At 39.7% G+C, this 18,785-nt stretch overlaps 1 protein-coding gene across 1 annotated transcript in view; it reads left to right on the top strand.

The window, feature by feature from the left end:
• The window catches only part of map3k22 (mitogen-activated protein kinase kinase kinase 22), a 51,860-nt gene that overhangs the window by 15,796 nt on the left and 17,279 nt on the right, over nucleotides 1-18,785 (top strand). The window contains exons 4-8 of the mRNA XM_059326995.1: nucleotides 6,499-6,608; nucleotides 9,723-9,760; nucleotides 16,098-16,197; nucleotides 16,436-16,552; nucleotides 16,880-16,994. Coding sequence (XP_059182978.1) covers nucleotides 6,499-6,608; nucleotides 9,723-9,760; nucleotides 16,098-16,197; nucleotides 16,436-16,552; nucleotides 16,880-16,994 — 480 coding nt within the window. The remainder of the gene's footprint in view (nucleotides 1-6,498; nucleotides 6,609-9,722; nucleotides 9,761-16,097; nucleotides 16,198-16,435; nucleotides 16,553-16,879; nucleotides 16,995-18,785) is intronic.

The following is an 18,785-nucleotide window of genomic DNA, read 5'->3' as shown; positions in this document are numbered from 1 at the left end:
CCTGCCTCACACACACACACACACACACACACACACACACACACACACTCGCTGGCCCTTACACACACTTTGTTGGCTTGCAAGTTGCACTAGCCAGTGTTATTCTTAAAACACTCTTGAGGCTGTAGCTTTTGCCTGCAATCCTAAACTCTTTTAGCTGTTTCAGAGACAGCTACAGGAGAATTACTGCTTTTACATAAACTATCTCGGACTGGAGCTCTAACTTCATTTCACCCGCTGCCACTTTCACAGTTCTCAGCTTTAGCCTGAGTAAAAAAGAAAGATGCAGAGTGATGATGCAATGCACAGCAATCAGTCTCCATTGTGTAATGTTGCTCGCTCCGATGAGCTTCCTGGAATTCCCCCTCTTCTTATGCTAGACACATTTTACCCAAGACACAAAAAGAAGCACAGGAAATAAGATGAAGGTATCCCAACCTAGCCACATACCAGAATTTTAAAAAATCTCAACCGTTTTCGGGGTCACATTGACACAAGGTTCCTTAAGTTCCTGTAGTTGGTTTGTGAGGCTGCTTCTGGCAGTGATGTGTGAACTGGTTGCTTTCCACTGTGCTGGTGGTTAGCCTTGGCTGGCCTCGGCCTGGCAGCGTCCGTGGACCAGGCCTCAGTGATGTAATAAATTCATTTATAGGCGGCCATCACTGCAGGCTCTGTACGCCACCACGCAATTCTCACACTCTCACTGCCCCCTTCGCCAACCGAGCCTCCCACTCTCCCCTCTCTACTATTATCCATAGGCACAGGCCTCAAACACACACACACACACACACACACACACACGGACACACACATGCAGGCCTCTGTTGTTTGTTTTGTATCCTTGACTGCCAGTGCTCTGGGTAGTCTGGAGCTCTGGGCCTGCAGAGGCAGGACTGAAACAACACTTGTCACCAGAGAGAGCGAGGCAGCGATAATGAGAGATAAAAATGGAGGAAGATTTTCTTTTGCAAAATGACCTAACATGTTAAGTTGCCATAAATATAGTTTGCAATTTATTGTTTTCTTTTCTCTATTAGTCGATCAACAGAAAATTAAGTAATCTAAAAATGCACATTTTTGCTTATGGTATAGTACTAAACTGATCCCTCTCATCTCTTATGACGCTTATGAAGTAAGACCGTGCACTTCGCCTGTATTTTCTCAGTCTGTGTCCAGGATGTTTTTGTGTGTCAGCCTTTTGACATCAAGCTACTAAAATAGTGGACACATTTTATTTTATGTAATTGTAAATTGAACATATTTTGGTTTTGGACGAACAAAGCAAATTAAAGATTTTACTCCGGGCCCTTTTCACTTTTTCTTTTTACTTTTTGTTGACTGAATTAGTAAAGATTAATCAAAAATAATTTTAATAAATGATGAAAACAGTCATTAATTGCCCTATTCTCAAGTTAAATCTAATTTCTGCGAAGCAAACACACTTATTAGAACCCTGCACACACTTCTAGCCTTTCATGTACAGGATAATAGGAGCATGTTGATTATTTTTGGTTTGGTCACAGAACGTCCGTGCACAAACGCTCAATTCCCTCGTGTCCATCTCTGACTGATTCAATCAAAAATCCATTAATTTCCTGATGTGGAATAACGTGGTTAGCTTTGCTCCGTATTCAGAACAGAGACGGTGACTCAGTTCCTTCCTGTTCGGAGAGGACAGGCCCGCTCAAGCGGTTAGTCATCCAGCACTCCTGACAGCTTATATTTTAACTCGTCGTCCTCCTCTGTGAGTCCCAACAGGGAGGTTCAAGTCAAACACTGTGATGAATGAACATTGTGTGGTTTTAGGAATGCAGATTATTTACATACTTAGGTGTGATTTCACTTTTTTTGCACTATTGTTCCGTGCATGTTATCTCTTAAACAAGCAAACAGGGGGATAAACTATAAATGGCTCACCTGGATCACACTTAACTGATCTTATCACAATCAAACAACCCACACATGGAGTTATAAACTTGGTGCTGCAGAGAGGAATGTGCAAATGAGGCACAATCACAACATGCCACTGCATTTGATAAGAGACGTGCTTACGTGATTGTCTCTAATTACACTTAATTCTCAGTCAGTTAGTTCTGGTTTGGAGCTCTGACATAATAGAGCATTAAAGTTATCATTTATTTCAAGATTACCCCCCTCACTCTTTCTCTCTCTCTGTTTTTACTGTTTACACTGAGGGCTGAGATTTTGTGGGTGTAACTTTAAGTTATCGCTCTGGTTTATTTAGCCGCTCTGTGAGTGGAGGGAGTGTGCCGCCGTTCCTCACTTCACTCCTGCTGCTAAATCGGGATTGTCAAACAAGACGTCCACCCCTCTGCTGATGTGGTTTGACCTCGGTTTACTGTAGCTTGCTGATTGGCTGGTCGGTCCAGAGCTGTTTGTAGTTTGAGCTTGTAGGAGTAGCTTTCCAGCGAAAAGCAGCTTCGAGTGAAGCTGAGGGGAACTTCCAAGTAAAGCTGCATTTAAAGTGAAATTATGTGACATTTAACACAGATTTAACACATTCGTCATCTTAAAAATGATATCCACAAGCAATAAAATGCTCACTTCCTTACTGCAGTGTACTCACTATAAGGGTTTGCTGATACAGCCTTTTTTGCTCTGGTATGACTGGTACCTTATGGTGGCTTATGTGGTAATATAAGAAAAAAATTGATTGACTTTATTGCCACTGCACAGAACAGAATACAACACCAGCAAACAAACATCCATATATATCTAAAATAGTAAGTAAAATAAATAATTAAATGCTGTTTTGCACTAGAATAAGCTTATTTATTGTATTAGAATAAATGTTACTCACTAGTATGATTATAGTTATAACTCAGATTAGCTTAGTTTTGGTAGATGTTTGTGTGTGACATTACTCAGCTAGTTTGGTGAATTTAAGTTTTCTTTACTGTTACTGTTACACAACATTTCTACATTTTAATATTTACCACATTGGCCACTGTTCAGCAAAAGTTGCATCATCTCACTTTAACGGTCATTTCATCCAAATTCACAATCAAAATTGAGGTTTTCTGCCTCAATCCCAATAAAATTTAGAATGCAACATTTCAAAATGACACAAACAATTGGCCCAATAGACTGCTGTTTTTAATGGGACTTGTATTTCTGGGTTTATTTTATTGACATCATTGCCTAAAAGATCTAAATCCAAGTGTGTTACAGCTAAAATGAGCTAATTCAGGCATATTTTCCAGAGCTTGGTGAAAGGTGTTGGACATTATCTTGCCAAAGTACAAATAGACAGAGCAGCTTTTGTGGAAAAACATGAAATGACAACACTTTGTTACAGTTTAGCTGGAGTTCATACCAGGTTGAAACACACTAATGCATTTTTGGAACTGATCTACCAGATAATTATCAAGGTAAACAGATCAGGTATCAGCCCGGTCCACAGTTAAATACAGTTTCTTTGTCAGTGTCATTAGAAAATTCAGTGTTCAGTTACATTCATTCAGTCATGGCGGTTAACCTTTGGTTACAGAGCAGTCTCTGACATTGTGTATGATCCCCAAGCAGTGAGGTAGAGAGATTTTGAATGAATAAATTGGGAATCTGTATCTGCACATGTCCTGAGTTGAGGTATCAAAATGAGTATTGAGGAAAAAAGGCTGAATCGGTGCATCCCTGATTTGAGCGTATAAATCTGTGTTTGTGTGCTGCGACCCCTGAGTGAACCCAACGGACTTGCCCACTGTTGGCGAACAGCTGGTGACCAGAGCCGCACAGTTAGGATCAGGATCAAATGGCTTCTCAGACCCCATCTGCTCCCTGTGCTTCTGTCACACTTTCAACATGAATGATGTTCCCAGTGGTCGTTCGCACGCACAGATCACTTTTATTTTAAAGAATGTGGTCTTTCCTGCAGGTGCTGTTTGTGTTGCAGGGCACACACCTGGCCTGGTTTCCCTGTCATGAAGTGTGTGTGTGCATGTGCGTGTGTGTGTGTGTTTATAATAAACGCACCCAGGGCTCATCTGAGAGGCAGGCAGGAGCTGAGGTCAACGACCTCTTCTTTATATTGTAATCACCGCACTCAGATAATTGGTTCTATTAAAGTCTCTTGATATGGTAATGTCTGACATGCTCATCTGCATGATTGCCCCCTTTAGACGTGAGAGAGTGTGAGTGTGTGTGGCAGAAAGTGTGAAGCGGGAGATGAGAAGTGAGAAATGGAGATCCGGCTAGATGCTGAGCGCCGGTCTCTTGCACTCGCAGGTTTGCTAAATGAATTTTTAAGGGTTTAATGAACGCTATAGACCTGTCCCCTGTGAGGAGTGAAGTATGAATTTGAAACACACTTGACTTGCTCTTGTTTAGCCTCCCGATTTCTCCATCAAAGACGGTTCATGTTTAAGCCTGCAGCCACTTTAATTCTGAATCAGTCAGCGTTTGACAAAAGGAAAGATCAATCTTTGTCTGATTGCAGGAGAAGTTTCAACTGAAGAATAATGTTCCTGAAATCTCTCCATTGATATCAAATGAAGTATTCAAGTGCTTAAAGGGATAGTTTAAATTTATTGAAGTTGTATTGTAAGGGGTTGTATGAGGTACCAGACTCGGTGTAATACCTGCACTAGATGGCGGGCAGCAGCCCCCAGTTGGAGAAGCAGGCAGGAGTGCCAACATGGAAGCTAACCAACATATAGGTGCATCTCAATACAATATCATAGAAAAGTCTATTTCCAGTAGTTCAAGTCAAATAGCCCCAACCAAGGATTGAGTGCATATAAATGGAGATAGTTTTCAGAGGCCAACATTTCCATATTAAACATTGGTCTTTTTTCATATCACATTTGTTTGAGACACTGAATTTTAGGTCTTCAAATATAGGCCATAATCATTATAATTAGAAGAAAAATAAATAAATCAAGACACTTTTTGAATTGATTCACTGACGTATATAAACTTTCTATGATCTATTGAGATGCACCTGTACTGCTGGGATAGCAAAATGTATTTTAGACACATAAAATCAATACCAATTTAACTACACGCTATATTTAGAATATTTTCACAGCTTCTATTTTGCTGTCAGACAGCCCTGTTTAAATTTATGCAAAGGGAACTAAAGCCATTCTATGCTTTCATCAAAGCTACCAGACTCCATTGACAAAAACAATAATTTTACTTAGCAGAACACAGGAGTTCCTTGCCTACTGCTGCCTCGATACTTGAGTTTGTTTGTGTTATTGTGTGATTTCAGTGCATCCGACTTAACCCTTTAAAACACGAAAGTCATACAATAATATGAACAAACCAAATGATTGAGGCAGTGTTAGAGGTCGTTTACATGTGTGACTTTTTGTGCTTTTTTGTGTTGTGTTTAAAGTAATGCTGCAAATATGTAGAGCAGTACAAATGGCCGGGGAAAAAAATTGCCCAAGCAGCCATTCCAGCTGTTTATATGTTATTTTAATAATAAAAGTATATAATACATAATGATTATCTCATTGCAGTGTTTTGTTAACAGAGCCCGAAAGTCTGTTTTATTTGTTTTGGTTGTAGTTTATTTTTTAAAGTTTTATTTATCTAGGATATTTTAATATTTCTTTTCCACATTTCAATTCCAATGTTTAATATTCTCGAGATTTAAAAATGCATTGCTGTGGAAAAGGATGGACTTATTATGCTCTCATATCGTTATAAAACCAAAACAACATCAATACAACAATACTATCGTTTATCGTGATAGTTTCTGGGAAAATATATCATCCTTTAAAAATGTGTTATTGTGACAGGCCTAGTTACAATAGTTTTACTGCTGCCCACGTCTGCAGCTCTAAACTCTATCTGATATAATAGACTGACTATGAATAGGTACCTCATACAACCCCACTTAAAAAATCTGAACTATCCCTTTAATAATCAAGCTCCAGGGCACATACTTGCGACCACATTGTCCCCTGCGACAGCCACTCATTGACACACATGCTGCATTATTAAACACCTTTCCTCTTTCACAGCGTTTGTATGCAGACGACAGAGTTTGAGAACCCTCAGCATTGTTAGTTTTCTCCACAGCATCAAAATTCCTCACCTCTCTCACACCTTTCCAGCTATAAATATCACAGAAGATTTGTTGAACACAGGTGTTGTACACAGAAAAGTTTTCATAGAGAATATGTTGTTTTGATTTGGCAAGAGAAAAACCACTGGATTCTTTCCATTAGTGGAAAGTCCCAGATGGCATCAGAACAGGAAGTAACAGACCAGGTGTTGCCTCATCGCCTGGTCTGGGCCAAAACAAGCTGAAACTCAAACCACATGACAAATGATGGAGCCGACTCCTCCTTAGGCCATCATCACTCATCCATGATGCTCTACACGTCAAAGAATGGTCACATGGGTAGCTTATGTCATTATTTAAAGTGAGTTTACACAGCTTCAGGCCATTTTCTGTTATTTTATTTTACTTCAAAGGAGAGTGAGAGTGATTTCACATGACTAATGTGTATTTTCTGTGTTTAGATGACGAGGAGGCGCTTAACTCCATTATGAAGGACCTGGCAGCGCTGGGTCGCTGCTACACCCAGCACAACAGCCACAAACCCAAGAACAGAACCTTACTCTACAGACAGGTATGCATGGCGCCCAGTCTTGCATGTTAAGTGACACTACATGCAAACTCTGTCTCTTGAGTAGGGTTGCAAAAAACTGGGAATATTGGTGAAAACTAAAAAATGGGACCTTATCTTTTATCTTTTATACAGGAATTTATCGGGAATGTATGGAATATAATGGGAATAAAAAGAAAGTATTCAGGGGATTTCTTCTCAGACTCTATTTACCATTTCAGTTGCAACATTTTACCATATCATAAGCAAAATAAATAAATAATGATAAATCCATTAAGTTCTACAAATGCATAATATGAACTGTGCCATGTGATGAGTTAGGTCGCTAATGAGCTAGCAACTAATGGTGAAAGGTAACGTTTATTCGAAAATTTGAGGCAACAATGTGGGCGGTGAGCTAACTTATGGTTTAAAGTGAGCATCTAATATATGCTAATATAATGCATGGAAATATATTAATGAATTCTCCCCAATTAGCATTAGCATGCACAATCTTGCTACATCCAACATGGTGACAGCTAGCTAGCAAAACCTAGCAGAGCTGCACTTTAGGCTTCTATCTGCTGGTTAACTAAAATATCATATAAAATATATAAAATGTAGTCACTCCAGTAATATAATCAGAATGCACATAGAGCATGTATGGCTTTGGCCCAGGCAGTGCAGTAGTGTGGGCTGTCCATGTGATGGGAGAGTGTACTCTGCATGCAGAGGGCTGTAATTTTACTGAATTCCGGTTTAATGGGATGCAAATGATCTGTACATGTGATGGAAGAGTGCTGCTGAATGCATTGCATGACTATAATTCAATTTAATGGGCATACTTTTGACCAGCAAATACCCTAAGACTGGTATTGCTTTTTCCTTTGCTTGTTGGAACTGATGTAGTTTAGATTGTGTTTAAGCCAAACAGGCACATTTTTCAGAAATTAGATGAGGCCTCAGACTTTTTGTATTTTGGCCTTACAGTTCTTCTGTTCAAAGAAAATATCTTTTTTTGGGACAAACCATACTAGGCTGGTGGGTTTTAAGAGGTTAAACGCTAACTTTTAAAAGTTAAATTTTGCAAAAATTTTAAATTACCAACATTCCTGAGCTCAACTGTCCTTGGTCATTTTCAAAGAAGTTTTCCAACCCTTTGCAATCCTACTCTTGAGCACCAATATCAACATCTGACTATCTCCAGTGGGCCTAAATGGTGGCTCTAAAAGGTTTGTGTTTCCTTTACTGACAAGAGCCCATCTCATATTGATAAAATTTGATTCTAAAGCTGAAAAGTAGTGCCACAGCATCCACAGAAACTTCTCAAACCTCCACTGCGTGTTTCAAAGAGTCATTTTTGACTAAAGTTGTGCAAATACCCAGCTCCATCAGGCCATATTTTGATAAAACAGGGAATGACTGAAACATGCTGAGTATACAGAAAGTGGATTGGGTTGCATGAATAGTTTGAGATAAAGCTGTAAAACCTTTCTACCATTAGAATCTATTGTAACAGATTAATTCAGCCCGATAACAGCTGCTGCTCTTCATGTAAACTATAAACTTTTTACAGCCTTCGTTCAAACCTGCAGGGGGTTAGTGTAGGTTTTTTAATAATCACATTAAAGCTGTCACACATTCTGCTCAATTACTCTTTATTAACCATGCACACCTCAAGCACAGCAGTGCCTTTAACCTTTACTGTCAGTCTGGGTTTTCACACAAAACCTCAGCCGCACTTCCTTTTTGATTGTTTTTTCTGCTGGACTGACAGCTGCTGGCTGCTAAAGTCAGGTGAAGGTTGTGCTGTAGTTTGGAGAGAAAATGGCTAAAAGAAGCTTATTCTGAGTCTGATTCAAACACAGACACAAACGTGTGCCGCATTCATTAACATTTTTTGGCATTTGGATTCTCGACGTGACTCAAGAATACAGATTTTTTATTGTATTGTATAGCTGCATGCTGCAGGTGCACACAAACAAAGCATATAATAAATATTTAGTTCAGCCTTTTTCCTGACTGGTTTCTTGTAACAAAGTAAAAATCTGATTTTGCTTTAACCCTCTAATCCCCACAACACACATTTAAAAAAATCGCTAAAATTACATTATTTATTATGGATAGAAACTGTAAAAACAGCAAATTACTGTTGGATTTTCACATTTTCTTGGACAAACAGCACTTGAACGTTCCCTTCTGCACTTCTCAGTGCCACTGGGGAGCCATTAATGACTCGACTGAGAGAGACAGTCATATCACAAAAATTTTGTGATTCTTCGACTGAGCTGCAGGCTGTTTACACAGAGGGACAAGAGAGGCTGTAAAAATGTAAATAGTTCAATATGTTGAGCATGTGGAGCCCCCCTTTTTCCCAGTATTGGTAACATGTGTGGGCAGTTGGAAAAAATGTTGATTTATGGCATTATAATATAATTATTCAAACAAAATGAAGCCACAGAGAGTAAAATGTGAGCTGTGTAAAAAAAAAAAGCCCTGGGGTTCAGAGGGTTAAACTATCTGAGGCATTTTGAAATATATTATTTTTGAACCCTAAATTCACAAACCCATCCCTGAAAAAGATGATTATTTATGTATTTTATAGTTTATGGCTGCCCCCTTACAGGATTTAATTTCTCTCAATCACCTTGTGCCTCTTTCTGAAGCCGTTCACTTGAGCGTTTGTTCCCTCTGTGGAATGATAATTGGTAAATCCTCTTGTTTATGATGAGCCATAAACAAACAGCGAGGAGCAGAGACAGTTTCCGCTTAGCGCTGGGGTAAACCCCTACTTTTTTTCAACCAGTCACTTGCACTGATATGATGTCAGTGTTGCTTTATCACCATGACCTCATGCAGACTTACAGGCTCCTCCAGATTCCTGCTCCCTTCGGTAAAGACTTTATAAATAGAAAACTAATATTGTGTCATGCCATTTTTGCAGTCAGGTTGAAGGATAATGGTGTCTTTGTATTGCAGAAAAAAAAATCAGCAAGAGCAATGCAAAACATAAATCAATCTAATGCTGTTTTGTCACTTAAGTTCCCAGTCCAGCTTCATTTATTCAGCACCCCAAATCCCACGTTTTAACTTTCCACTTCCATAACTCCCCTCTGTTGTTATTTTTCCTCTCAACAGGATTTAAGAGTCAAGCTGGAGCATGAGAGAGAAAAACGGTATGTTGGAACCTCCGTATTGTTTTTTCTACTCCTCTGTCCAAGACTTAACTCTTCAGTTCGGATCTTTTTTGTTATGCTTTGCCATGCCTGGGATTTTGGTGTCTAGTGGAAATCACAGTTACATGCCAGAGTAGCATAAAGAGAGGGAAAATTCCTGCTTTGACATTTAGTCGCGGCCTTGTGTTTTCAGGCTCGGACGGGCCGTTTCAGAGGGGAAAATAAGAGAAAGAGCCTGTGAGAGAGAGGGAGTGAAAAGACAGTGTCCAGTCTTCCAGACACACCCCAAATTAATACTTCATCGTCTGTGTTTTCTTGAGCTTTCCCTCTGTCTTCCACATCCTACACCCTGCAGCCATCTGTCCTCTCTCACCACCAGCCTCAGTGTTACTCAAAGCATGGTTACGCAAATTCTGTCTGGAGACAGTTTTCCCACCAAGGTGCCTTACACTTTGTTTACCACATTGGAGCACTTTGAAAGCTCAGGCGCCCAGTATAAATAACACAGCTTTTGAACCGGGAAAGGCTTTATTTGGTGCTGGGCTTCATTTTGTCTGCACTGGGACTGCAGCTTCCATGTATGGATTAGGGCTGCAACAGTATGAGGTTTATGAGAACCGTCTCAGAAAACATATTGTTATATACGGTATTATGAAATTATTGTTATTATCAGTAACAATGACCGTTAAAAGAATGAAAACAGAAGTTAAACAAACGCTTAATTTATCATTTAGACTTGAAACCATTTTGCATAAAGTCTTGAAAGTTTGGAAAATGCTTAAATATACCCTTTAAACATCCTTTAAACAACTTGATAATCTGGATGTAATTTACACAATCACACATGTAAAAAAAATATTAATACATGAAATGAAAGAATCCCACACTATTTGATTGAAGCCTCCTCATGCCTTGCACCAAATGAGCTGAGCTAACTAGCCTCTGGAAATTATGATCATGATCCAAAACATGCAATCAAAGTTAATCGAAGTTCAAAAAAGAAAAAATGCTATTAAAATAAACAGTGTCACTATCCAATGATTGCTCCGGAGTCTGGAAATCTTTAGTTTAGTGTTTGAATTTCACTTTTTAAAAATCTGTACAAATCCTCTATTTAAAACAGTAAAAAGTCTCCGTTTTGAAAACCAATAAAATAAATGAGAAAGCTGCACATCTCCTGCTTGAACAAAGGAAATTAGGAGGCAAAAAGAGCAAAAAAGTAATATCCCTTTTGGAATAAATGAATGTGCAGCAAGTTGACGAGCCTGACAGGCAGCTGAGTAGGAATAGAGATGAGCGCAATGACACTCTGCCAGGGGCTCCCTGAAAATATATGAATATAAAGTTTGTTATAACTTGCATTTATTATTTTTATATTACATTTTGTTGTACATTATTCTAAATATTTAGAATTAAGTGAAACACTTTCTCTTGGATTTCAACATAGTAAAAAATGGACTATGTGAAATTATTCCAATGGACATACATGATGGTGTATCTACAGTCATAGAAAAAAAATATTAGACCACCCTTGTTTCTCCAATTTATTGTTCATATTAAAGCCTGGTACAACTAACGGTAGATTTGTTTGGACAAATATAATGATAACAACAAAAATAGCCCATATGAGTTTAATTTAAGAGTTGATATGTAGACATTTTCCATGGTTTTCTTGATAATGATTTTGGTTATGATCAAGAAAACCATGGAAAATGTCTAGATATCAGCTCTTAAATTAAACTCTTATGAGATATTTTTGTTGTTATGATTATATTTGTCCAAACAAATGTACCTTTAGTTGTACCAGGCATTAAAATGAACAAGACGCTGAAGAAAACAAGGGTGGTCTTATGATTTTTCCATGACTGTGCATGATGGTGTATCTATAAGGTGTCCGAACCTCTGCCACAGATAAGAAAATGTACATGATGTGATAATTGTCTACTTTCATACCGTGAAACCGGTGTAACGCTGCAGTCCTGGTACAGATGCTCAGTGAGTCTCTCAGGTCCATGCCTGGCCTTTAGCTCTGCATCCTGGTAGAGGTCCAAGTTCACAGACGGACTTTGTCCCCATGAAACCGTCGTTCAACAACCCGCAGAGGCTCTGAAGTCTAAACAGCTCCTTAGGGGGGCTGAAATGACAAACACAGAATGTACTGTTACAGTGGAAAACACATCAGGGCGGGAGACTGACCAGAACCTAGTGGAGTAATTGCCTTGATTCATCAGAATATAGACCAGGGGAGAAGGCATTGGTTCACTGAGGCTGTGATTAGAAAGCCACAGGCTCTCTGGAGTGAGAAAGAGAAGGGAAACGGCACGCTTCTTCAACAGAATACGGCTTCACATTGGGCCTCTCCGCTTTTTCACAGCCCTAATTGGCTACTGCTGAGTTAGAGACGAGTTTTTCATGTTCCTGTCTCTCTGTGTTTCTGCCTCCCTCTGTTTCTCCGTCTCGCGGTCTTCTTCTCTTTCTCAAGAGCTCCCCTCACACCGCACAGACACACAACAGCTCGCCCTGGAAGACTCCATTCACTGATTTCAAAAGCAAATCTTTTTATGCATTTTTTTATTCACTCTGAATTCATTCTCCCCTCGCTTTTTTGTCATGTTGTTAGTTGTTGTTGTTTTTTTTTTTTCATTTTATGCTTGTCCGAGCTCTGAATGCTTTCACTTTGATTAACAGTCGGGCCTGTTTTGGAAATCAGTAGGATATCCTGAGTTTGTTACCTCTCAGGGTAAAATAATAATATTACACTGTAGCAATACACTTACATATTTATTTAAAGCTCCTCTAATCAATATTTTTCCAAACAACAATGGATCACATTATTATGTACATGTTAAAATGGTTGCTTTTAGTGACAAACATACCAAGAATAATCACCGGAATCTGCAGTTTACGGTATCTTTTAGCTCGATTTTAAGTTAGGAGAGTTCATTGTAGCTGTTTTAAGCAAAAACTCACCGTACACTGCTTGCCCAGTGCCAGATAACCAACAACAGGATTTAGGAGTTAAAGAGGCAGATATTTTTTTAGGAGTTGGTGGAGAACAAAACGGCGCTAAAAGGAGACTGAATATTAGACTTGCATTCAGAAGGACAGAAACACGACCCCAAATGAATGCTAATGTAGCTTTGTGTGTGCTGGATGGGTAACCAGGCAACTCTTTGCTAGCACATTAGCTGTATCAACTTACAATGTGAAAATAGGACAACTTGTTTTCACTGCTTAAAATCAGTTATTGTAGGTTTAAAGTTTATATTTCTCAGGAACAGTACACAGCATCGACCAAAGCTGAATAGCATAGCATTTGTAGACTAAGCTAGTTAGCAACATTAACCATATCAACTTAAGATGTGAAAATAGGTCAGTGTTGTGTTTCTAACTTGTTTTCACTGCATAAAAATCAGTTATTGTCGGTTTAACGTTTATATTTCTCAGGAACAGTACAGAGCATCAACCAAAACTGAACAGCATAGCATTTATAGACTAAGCTAGTTAGCAACGTCTGGCTTTGAGTCTTCATGCAAATACTGACAGCTCAGTAAGAAAATTAACTAGAATGGCACTCAGTGAGCACAGACCTCTGCCAAGGTCAATCCACACTCTCCTCAGATGGTGGAAACACTACAAAGAAGATGTGTTGTATTTTATTGCTCAGAGTGTTTAAACAACCCATTGTTAGCTGTTTTCCCCGACTTCCAGAGTTGTTCCGACTTGAGGGGGCGCTCACATGAATTTCCCCATAAAACGGATCCGCTTCAATATTTAATGGGTTCTTCCTCGGCCCACTCTTCCACTAAGTTGCATGAAAATCAGAGCCAGTAGTTTTTCCAAAATCCTGCTGACAACTTGACAAACAAACCGACCTGAAAACATGACGTCCTTGGCGGAGGTAAAAATACAAAATACAAGCTGTAATACAATAAACAATCTCATAAAAACCTAATGAAAAGCATCTGAACTAAATTCCCGGGCCCTGCTCACAAACTGCTGAGCTACTGAACGAGAAACACCTGAACCTGATTATGACAGAGCTCATGACTAAGTGTAATATGATCAAATGTGATGATGAATCATAATCAAAACTTCCTTTCGTTCTTTAGAATACAGAGGTAAGATCTCATTGCGTGTTTTTATATTTAAAAAACCTGAAGTGTACAATCATACCCAAGTTGCAGCCCCAGTGTGAATTATATCTGAGCACAGCACTTGAGGTATTAGGAGTCCCTGAGTCAGGAAAACCGTGTTGTCTGTCCACAATGGAATCTAATTGGACGGTCTCTCTTTTCATTGGCAAGCGCTGAAGGTTTGGGGCAGGAAATAGGAGCTGTGTCTCTCTCTTCCCCCCTGGCTCTGCCTCAGGGTCTCCTGCCAGAGAGCGAAGGAACAGAGCCAGACCTTTTCTTTTTTTCTGGTGTGATTGTGATTGTGTCCGTGAGAGAAAGGCTAAGAGAAAGAGAGAGTGTGCCGGGATGTGTGAAAGCATTCTTTTTACTCTGCAAATCTGTGTGTCCACATGCTTGCACAGAGGAAGGAAAGCCATATCTTTTGGAGCAGCATCCTCACAACCCCCTCCTCCCCCAGTCCACATCCCTCCAGCTCTTTATCAGACACATCATCGGCGAGTATAAACAGAGACGGGGAGCGTTTAGCTGTGCTGCTGCTCGCCTCTGATCTGCAGGCCTCCCTCTTCCCAGAATCCTCTCCTCAAATGAGGGGACCAATGAGCAGTCATTAAGATAGGCAGAGCTTTGGCCTCTGATGAGGAAATGATGGGATAAAAACAAGTCCTTTTATCAGGATACTATAAAGAGATAGTGGGCTGCGGATTCTTCAAAAGCAGAGAGATGGATAGAAAAGAGGAGGAGAAACGCAGACGAGAATCTCTTTCTCCTGCTTTTATTTTGTCAGGCTGTCTCCTTTTATTTTCCCTCTCACAGTCTGTAAATATCTCCACGTCTCTGTATCTGTCACTCTTTAAAAAGAGGAGGGAAAGACACACATCCTGCTGCTTTTGCTGCCGCTCCAGATTTTTCCCCCTTTCCTCTCAGGAAGTTTCCCATCTGCCTTTGTGCTGGCTTAGTGTAGAGGCCCAGTGGTGTTGAAACAGTGGCCGATGCACACACTGATTGCGAAGCACACTCATGCATGTAGAGTTTTACAAACACGCACGCAGCCATATATACACTCGCTGCAAACACTGGCTGATAAGCTCGGACAGACAGTGTGGACACTCAGTCATACACGTAGGCGTACATGAGATAAGACGTTATATACATCAGAGGGAGTTACGCTGGCACTTTCTGTTTCCTTTGCATTGATTAATGCCCCTTTAGCCCCCGCTCGCTCCTCTCCTTGACCCACATGACCTGTCCGTTTCTCTACTCATTACCATAGATACGTGGCCATAAAATAGATTTGAAAGATATTCTTACGTGGTCATACATGGCCAATCCAAATGCATGTTCGAAAACCAGTAAGTTATTGGAAAGAACTGGATCCATAAGGTCTATAACAAAGGCTGGATGATTTTATTTTCAATTACAATTTTCTATGATTATGAAAACCAGATAATACAGTTAAAATAAATATTTTTCACACATTCTATTTCGCAATGATGCTCTTGTTCTGTCATGAGTTACACAGCCCCAATTCCCAAAAAGTCGTGACGCTGTGTAAAAAGCAAATAAAAACAGAATGCATCAAATTCAAACTGAAGTTTATTGTATACATTTAGTTGTTTTCAGCTTGTGGCGGTGCACTGCAACGTATTTTATGCAATTAATTTTTTATTTATCCTTATTTATTTCATATACTTATATATACTAAATATATTGTATTTTAAGTAGTTTTCAGGTTGTGAAAATACACTTTTGCTTCAAATTTATTTTTGTAGTTATTTTTCAGTTTAATTATATTTAAAATCCAGTGTTAAAAGACATGTTTTTTTCTGAATTCAATAAATTTCAGACTTTCTCAAAGTCAAAGAGATATTGTGTTAAATAATTGTAATCTAAATAATACCAAAATAATCGTGATCAAGATTTTTACCATAATCAAGCAGCCCTATCTAAAACTCCATTTCTCTTTCTTCCTATCCCTCCTTTTTCTGTTCTATGTCTTATTACCAGGTAAAAAAGTCTAACTAACTAACTTGAACTCTGGGCACAAGTTACACATGTTCGGGAACTGGGATATAGTGGCCAGTTAGCTGCTTATTTCACCAAAATCCCACCTTAGACTGCGTTTCAGAGTCTGAGCTCATGAATGTTCCAACACTATCTTCTTGTTCCGACCTCTGACCCTGCCGGCGTTCTCTGCTTCCCAGGATCATCCCGTTCCAGAGGCCGCTGAAGATCAAGGAGCTGCTGCAGAAAGTGACCGAGGCCTTTGGCCAGCAGATGGACATGTTCTTCTGGGAAAAAGAGGTACGAGAAAACAACTAATACTTTTGTTCCAGTGCAACATTTATGCATCCTGTGTCAGCATCTCAGGAGTGATTCTGGAGGATATTTAATCCTCCAGAATCACCTAAGATTACAAATGCTGTGCTATATGTCATAACATTAACAGTGCGTCATGCATGTGCTGATGCTTTTACATGCCTCCATTCTTGAACAATGGGGAATTAAAGGTCATGTGCTGTATGTTTTCTTGTCCTTTCAGTTGCTGCTGCCCCTGAAGACCCAGGAGGACCTGGATCAGGCGGTGCTGACGTTGAGCTGCACTTCGGGGGCCAATGGCCTGCTCAGGATACTGCTAAAGACCCCTAAGAACAACCATGTGAGTGCCTGCCAATGGAGATACGAAACTGATCATTGGAGACACTTTAACACATAAAGCAGGGAGGCACTTAAGTCTAGATAACAAGCAAGCATAACCACCGTGATAGGAACAGCTGCGTGTTAGTCACTTTAGTACTCAGCTGCATGAAGTCATTGTCTTTTTAAAACCACATAACCTTTAAATTAAGTCAACTGTATCACAGCTACTGTTTTCTGAGAGGAAGCAAACTTCCCCCACTGACACAATGATGTAACGCCGCCCTCACTTCCTCTTCTGATTCTTTTCTCTTTCTCCTTTCTCACTTGCCCTTCTTTCTTCCTGCAGTACCTACAGGTGAACAGCAGGGACAAACAGAGCGAGATGAGGTCGTCACGGTCGCTCGGAGATCTGAAGGGCTCCCTGCTCAAGGGCTCAGAGAGGGTGCGCAAACATTCAACAGGTGAGCCGGCGTATAGACACACACAAAATGAAATGGCTATCAGATGCAATCAGAAAGTCATTAGAACTCTATCAGGAGCTGTTAAGATGCAATTTTTCCCAGGAAAGTAAAAACCAGAAAGTTACAACCAAATCCTGCTGATGCCAAGTTTTCTGGTCCACCTGCTAAGGCCTCAAGGGTGACTTGTCAGTGTCAATTTACAACAGGGAGTGATGCCAAAGTCGTAGGAATGTTAATGACAAGATGAGGGACATGCTTTGTCAGAGTGGACAAATGCAAATTGGTGGTGAAAGTGACAACTTTAACAGCCGAAGAGATGTCAGGTCACAGCAAGGACAGGTGTCTGCTCTCATACCAAGCAGCTCTCCGTCTGCATCATCATCTTGATTAGTTATGGCTTTGATTCTGAGGATGCTCTGTCCAATAGTAACACAAAATAATAATAATAATAATAATAATTATATGTATATAGCACATTTTAAAAACAAGTCACAAAGTGCCCCACAAAGATATAAAGACAAGAAAAATTACCAGATAAATAATAAATAAAAGTGTTTTAATACAATTAGTATTGATATGAATCACTAATATACAGTAAAAACGACTGCAAAGACAGCAGTTCTGAAAAAGTGTGTTTTTTAAGAGAGATTTAAAAGAATGAACTCAGCTAGTCTGATCTCCTGCAGGGTTGTTCCAGAGTCACGGGGCTGTGACTCCAAAGACTCAATGTCCTCTGGTTTTTAGTCTTGACCTAGGAATTACTAACAGACCTCTGCTGGAGAATCTCAGGTTGCATTTAAAAAGACACAAAGCGATCAAAAAAGCCACACAGAACGACTACGGAGACACAAAACAATCCCAAAAAGCCACACAAAACAACCAATGGGATACAGAGTCTCTCAACTCTCAAAATAACTACAAAGAGACAGAAAAGTGATACAATAGACCAAAGGAGACAAAAAGACACAAAACATTACCATAAGGCGACTCACAATAACTGCAAACAGAGACACAAAATTACTAAAACAGCTAAACAAAATGACCAAAAGGAGACATACAATGACGACAGAGACACATTTACATTTACATTTAGTCATTTAGCAGACGCTTTTATCCAAAGCGACTTACAGGAAGAAAGAGACACAAAACATTACTACAAACAGAGACACAAAATTACCTAAAATGCGATACAAAACAACCAAAAGGAGACACAGAATGACTACAGAGAAACAAAAGATAGAGAGGTACAGAACAACCAAAAAGAGAAAAAAAAATAGCATAAAGATACACAAAACTAAACAACCAAAATTAGATGCAAAATGCACACAAAGAGACTCAACGTGACCGCCAAGAGGGGTAGGGGCCATTCAAATGTCTGTGCCCAGGGAGCCCTTTTTGTCTCAGAATCCGTCCCTGGCTTAGCTAATCGTTTTCTGGCTGCATCTTTAAAAGATTCTTTAACAGACGATGCGAGTGGCATCAATCTTCTCATCTCTCTCTTGGCAAGAAAGCAAGAATGTCAAACTATTCCTTTAAGACAGATAAAAGTCCTTTTCTTGTCACGTCGCACTCCGTGGCTAGATAACACTCGAGTCCTGTCCCTCCTGGCCTGTTTTGTAACACAGCATGAAGGTTTATTTTGCTCTGTGAAACACTGAGCTCTCCCCCGTCTCCCATGCCTGAATCTTTTCACTCCCCTTATATCAGGTCTATCCAGAAAGGTCAATGTTGCAGTCATATCTCAACCTCAGAAACCACCAGCGCTCCTTTGCATTTTTTGCATAGCAGCCA

Source organism: Centropristis striata, chromosome 23, assembly GCF_030273125.1.
Source record: "Centropristis striata isolate RG_2023a ecotype Rhode Island chromosome 23, C.striata_1.0, whole genome shotgun sequence".
Taxonomy (NCBI): Eukaryota; Metazoa; Chordata; class Actinopteri; order Perciformes; family Serranidae; genus Centropristis; species Centropristis striata.
Note: the sequence above shows the minus strand (reverse complement) of the source record. Positions and strands in the feature narration are given on the sequence as shown.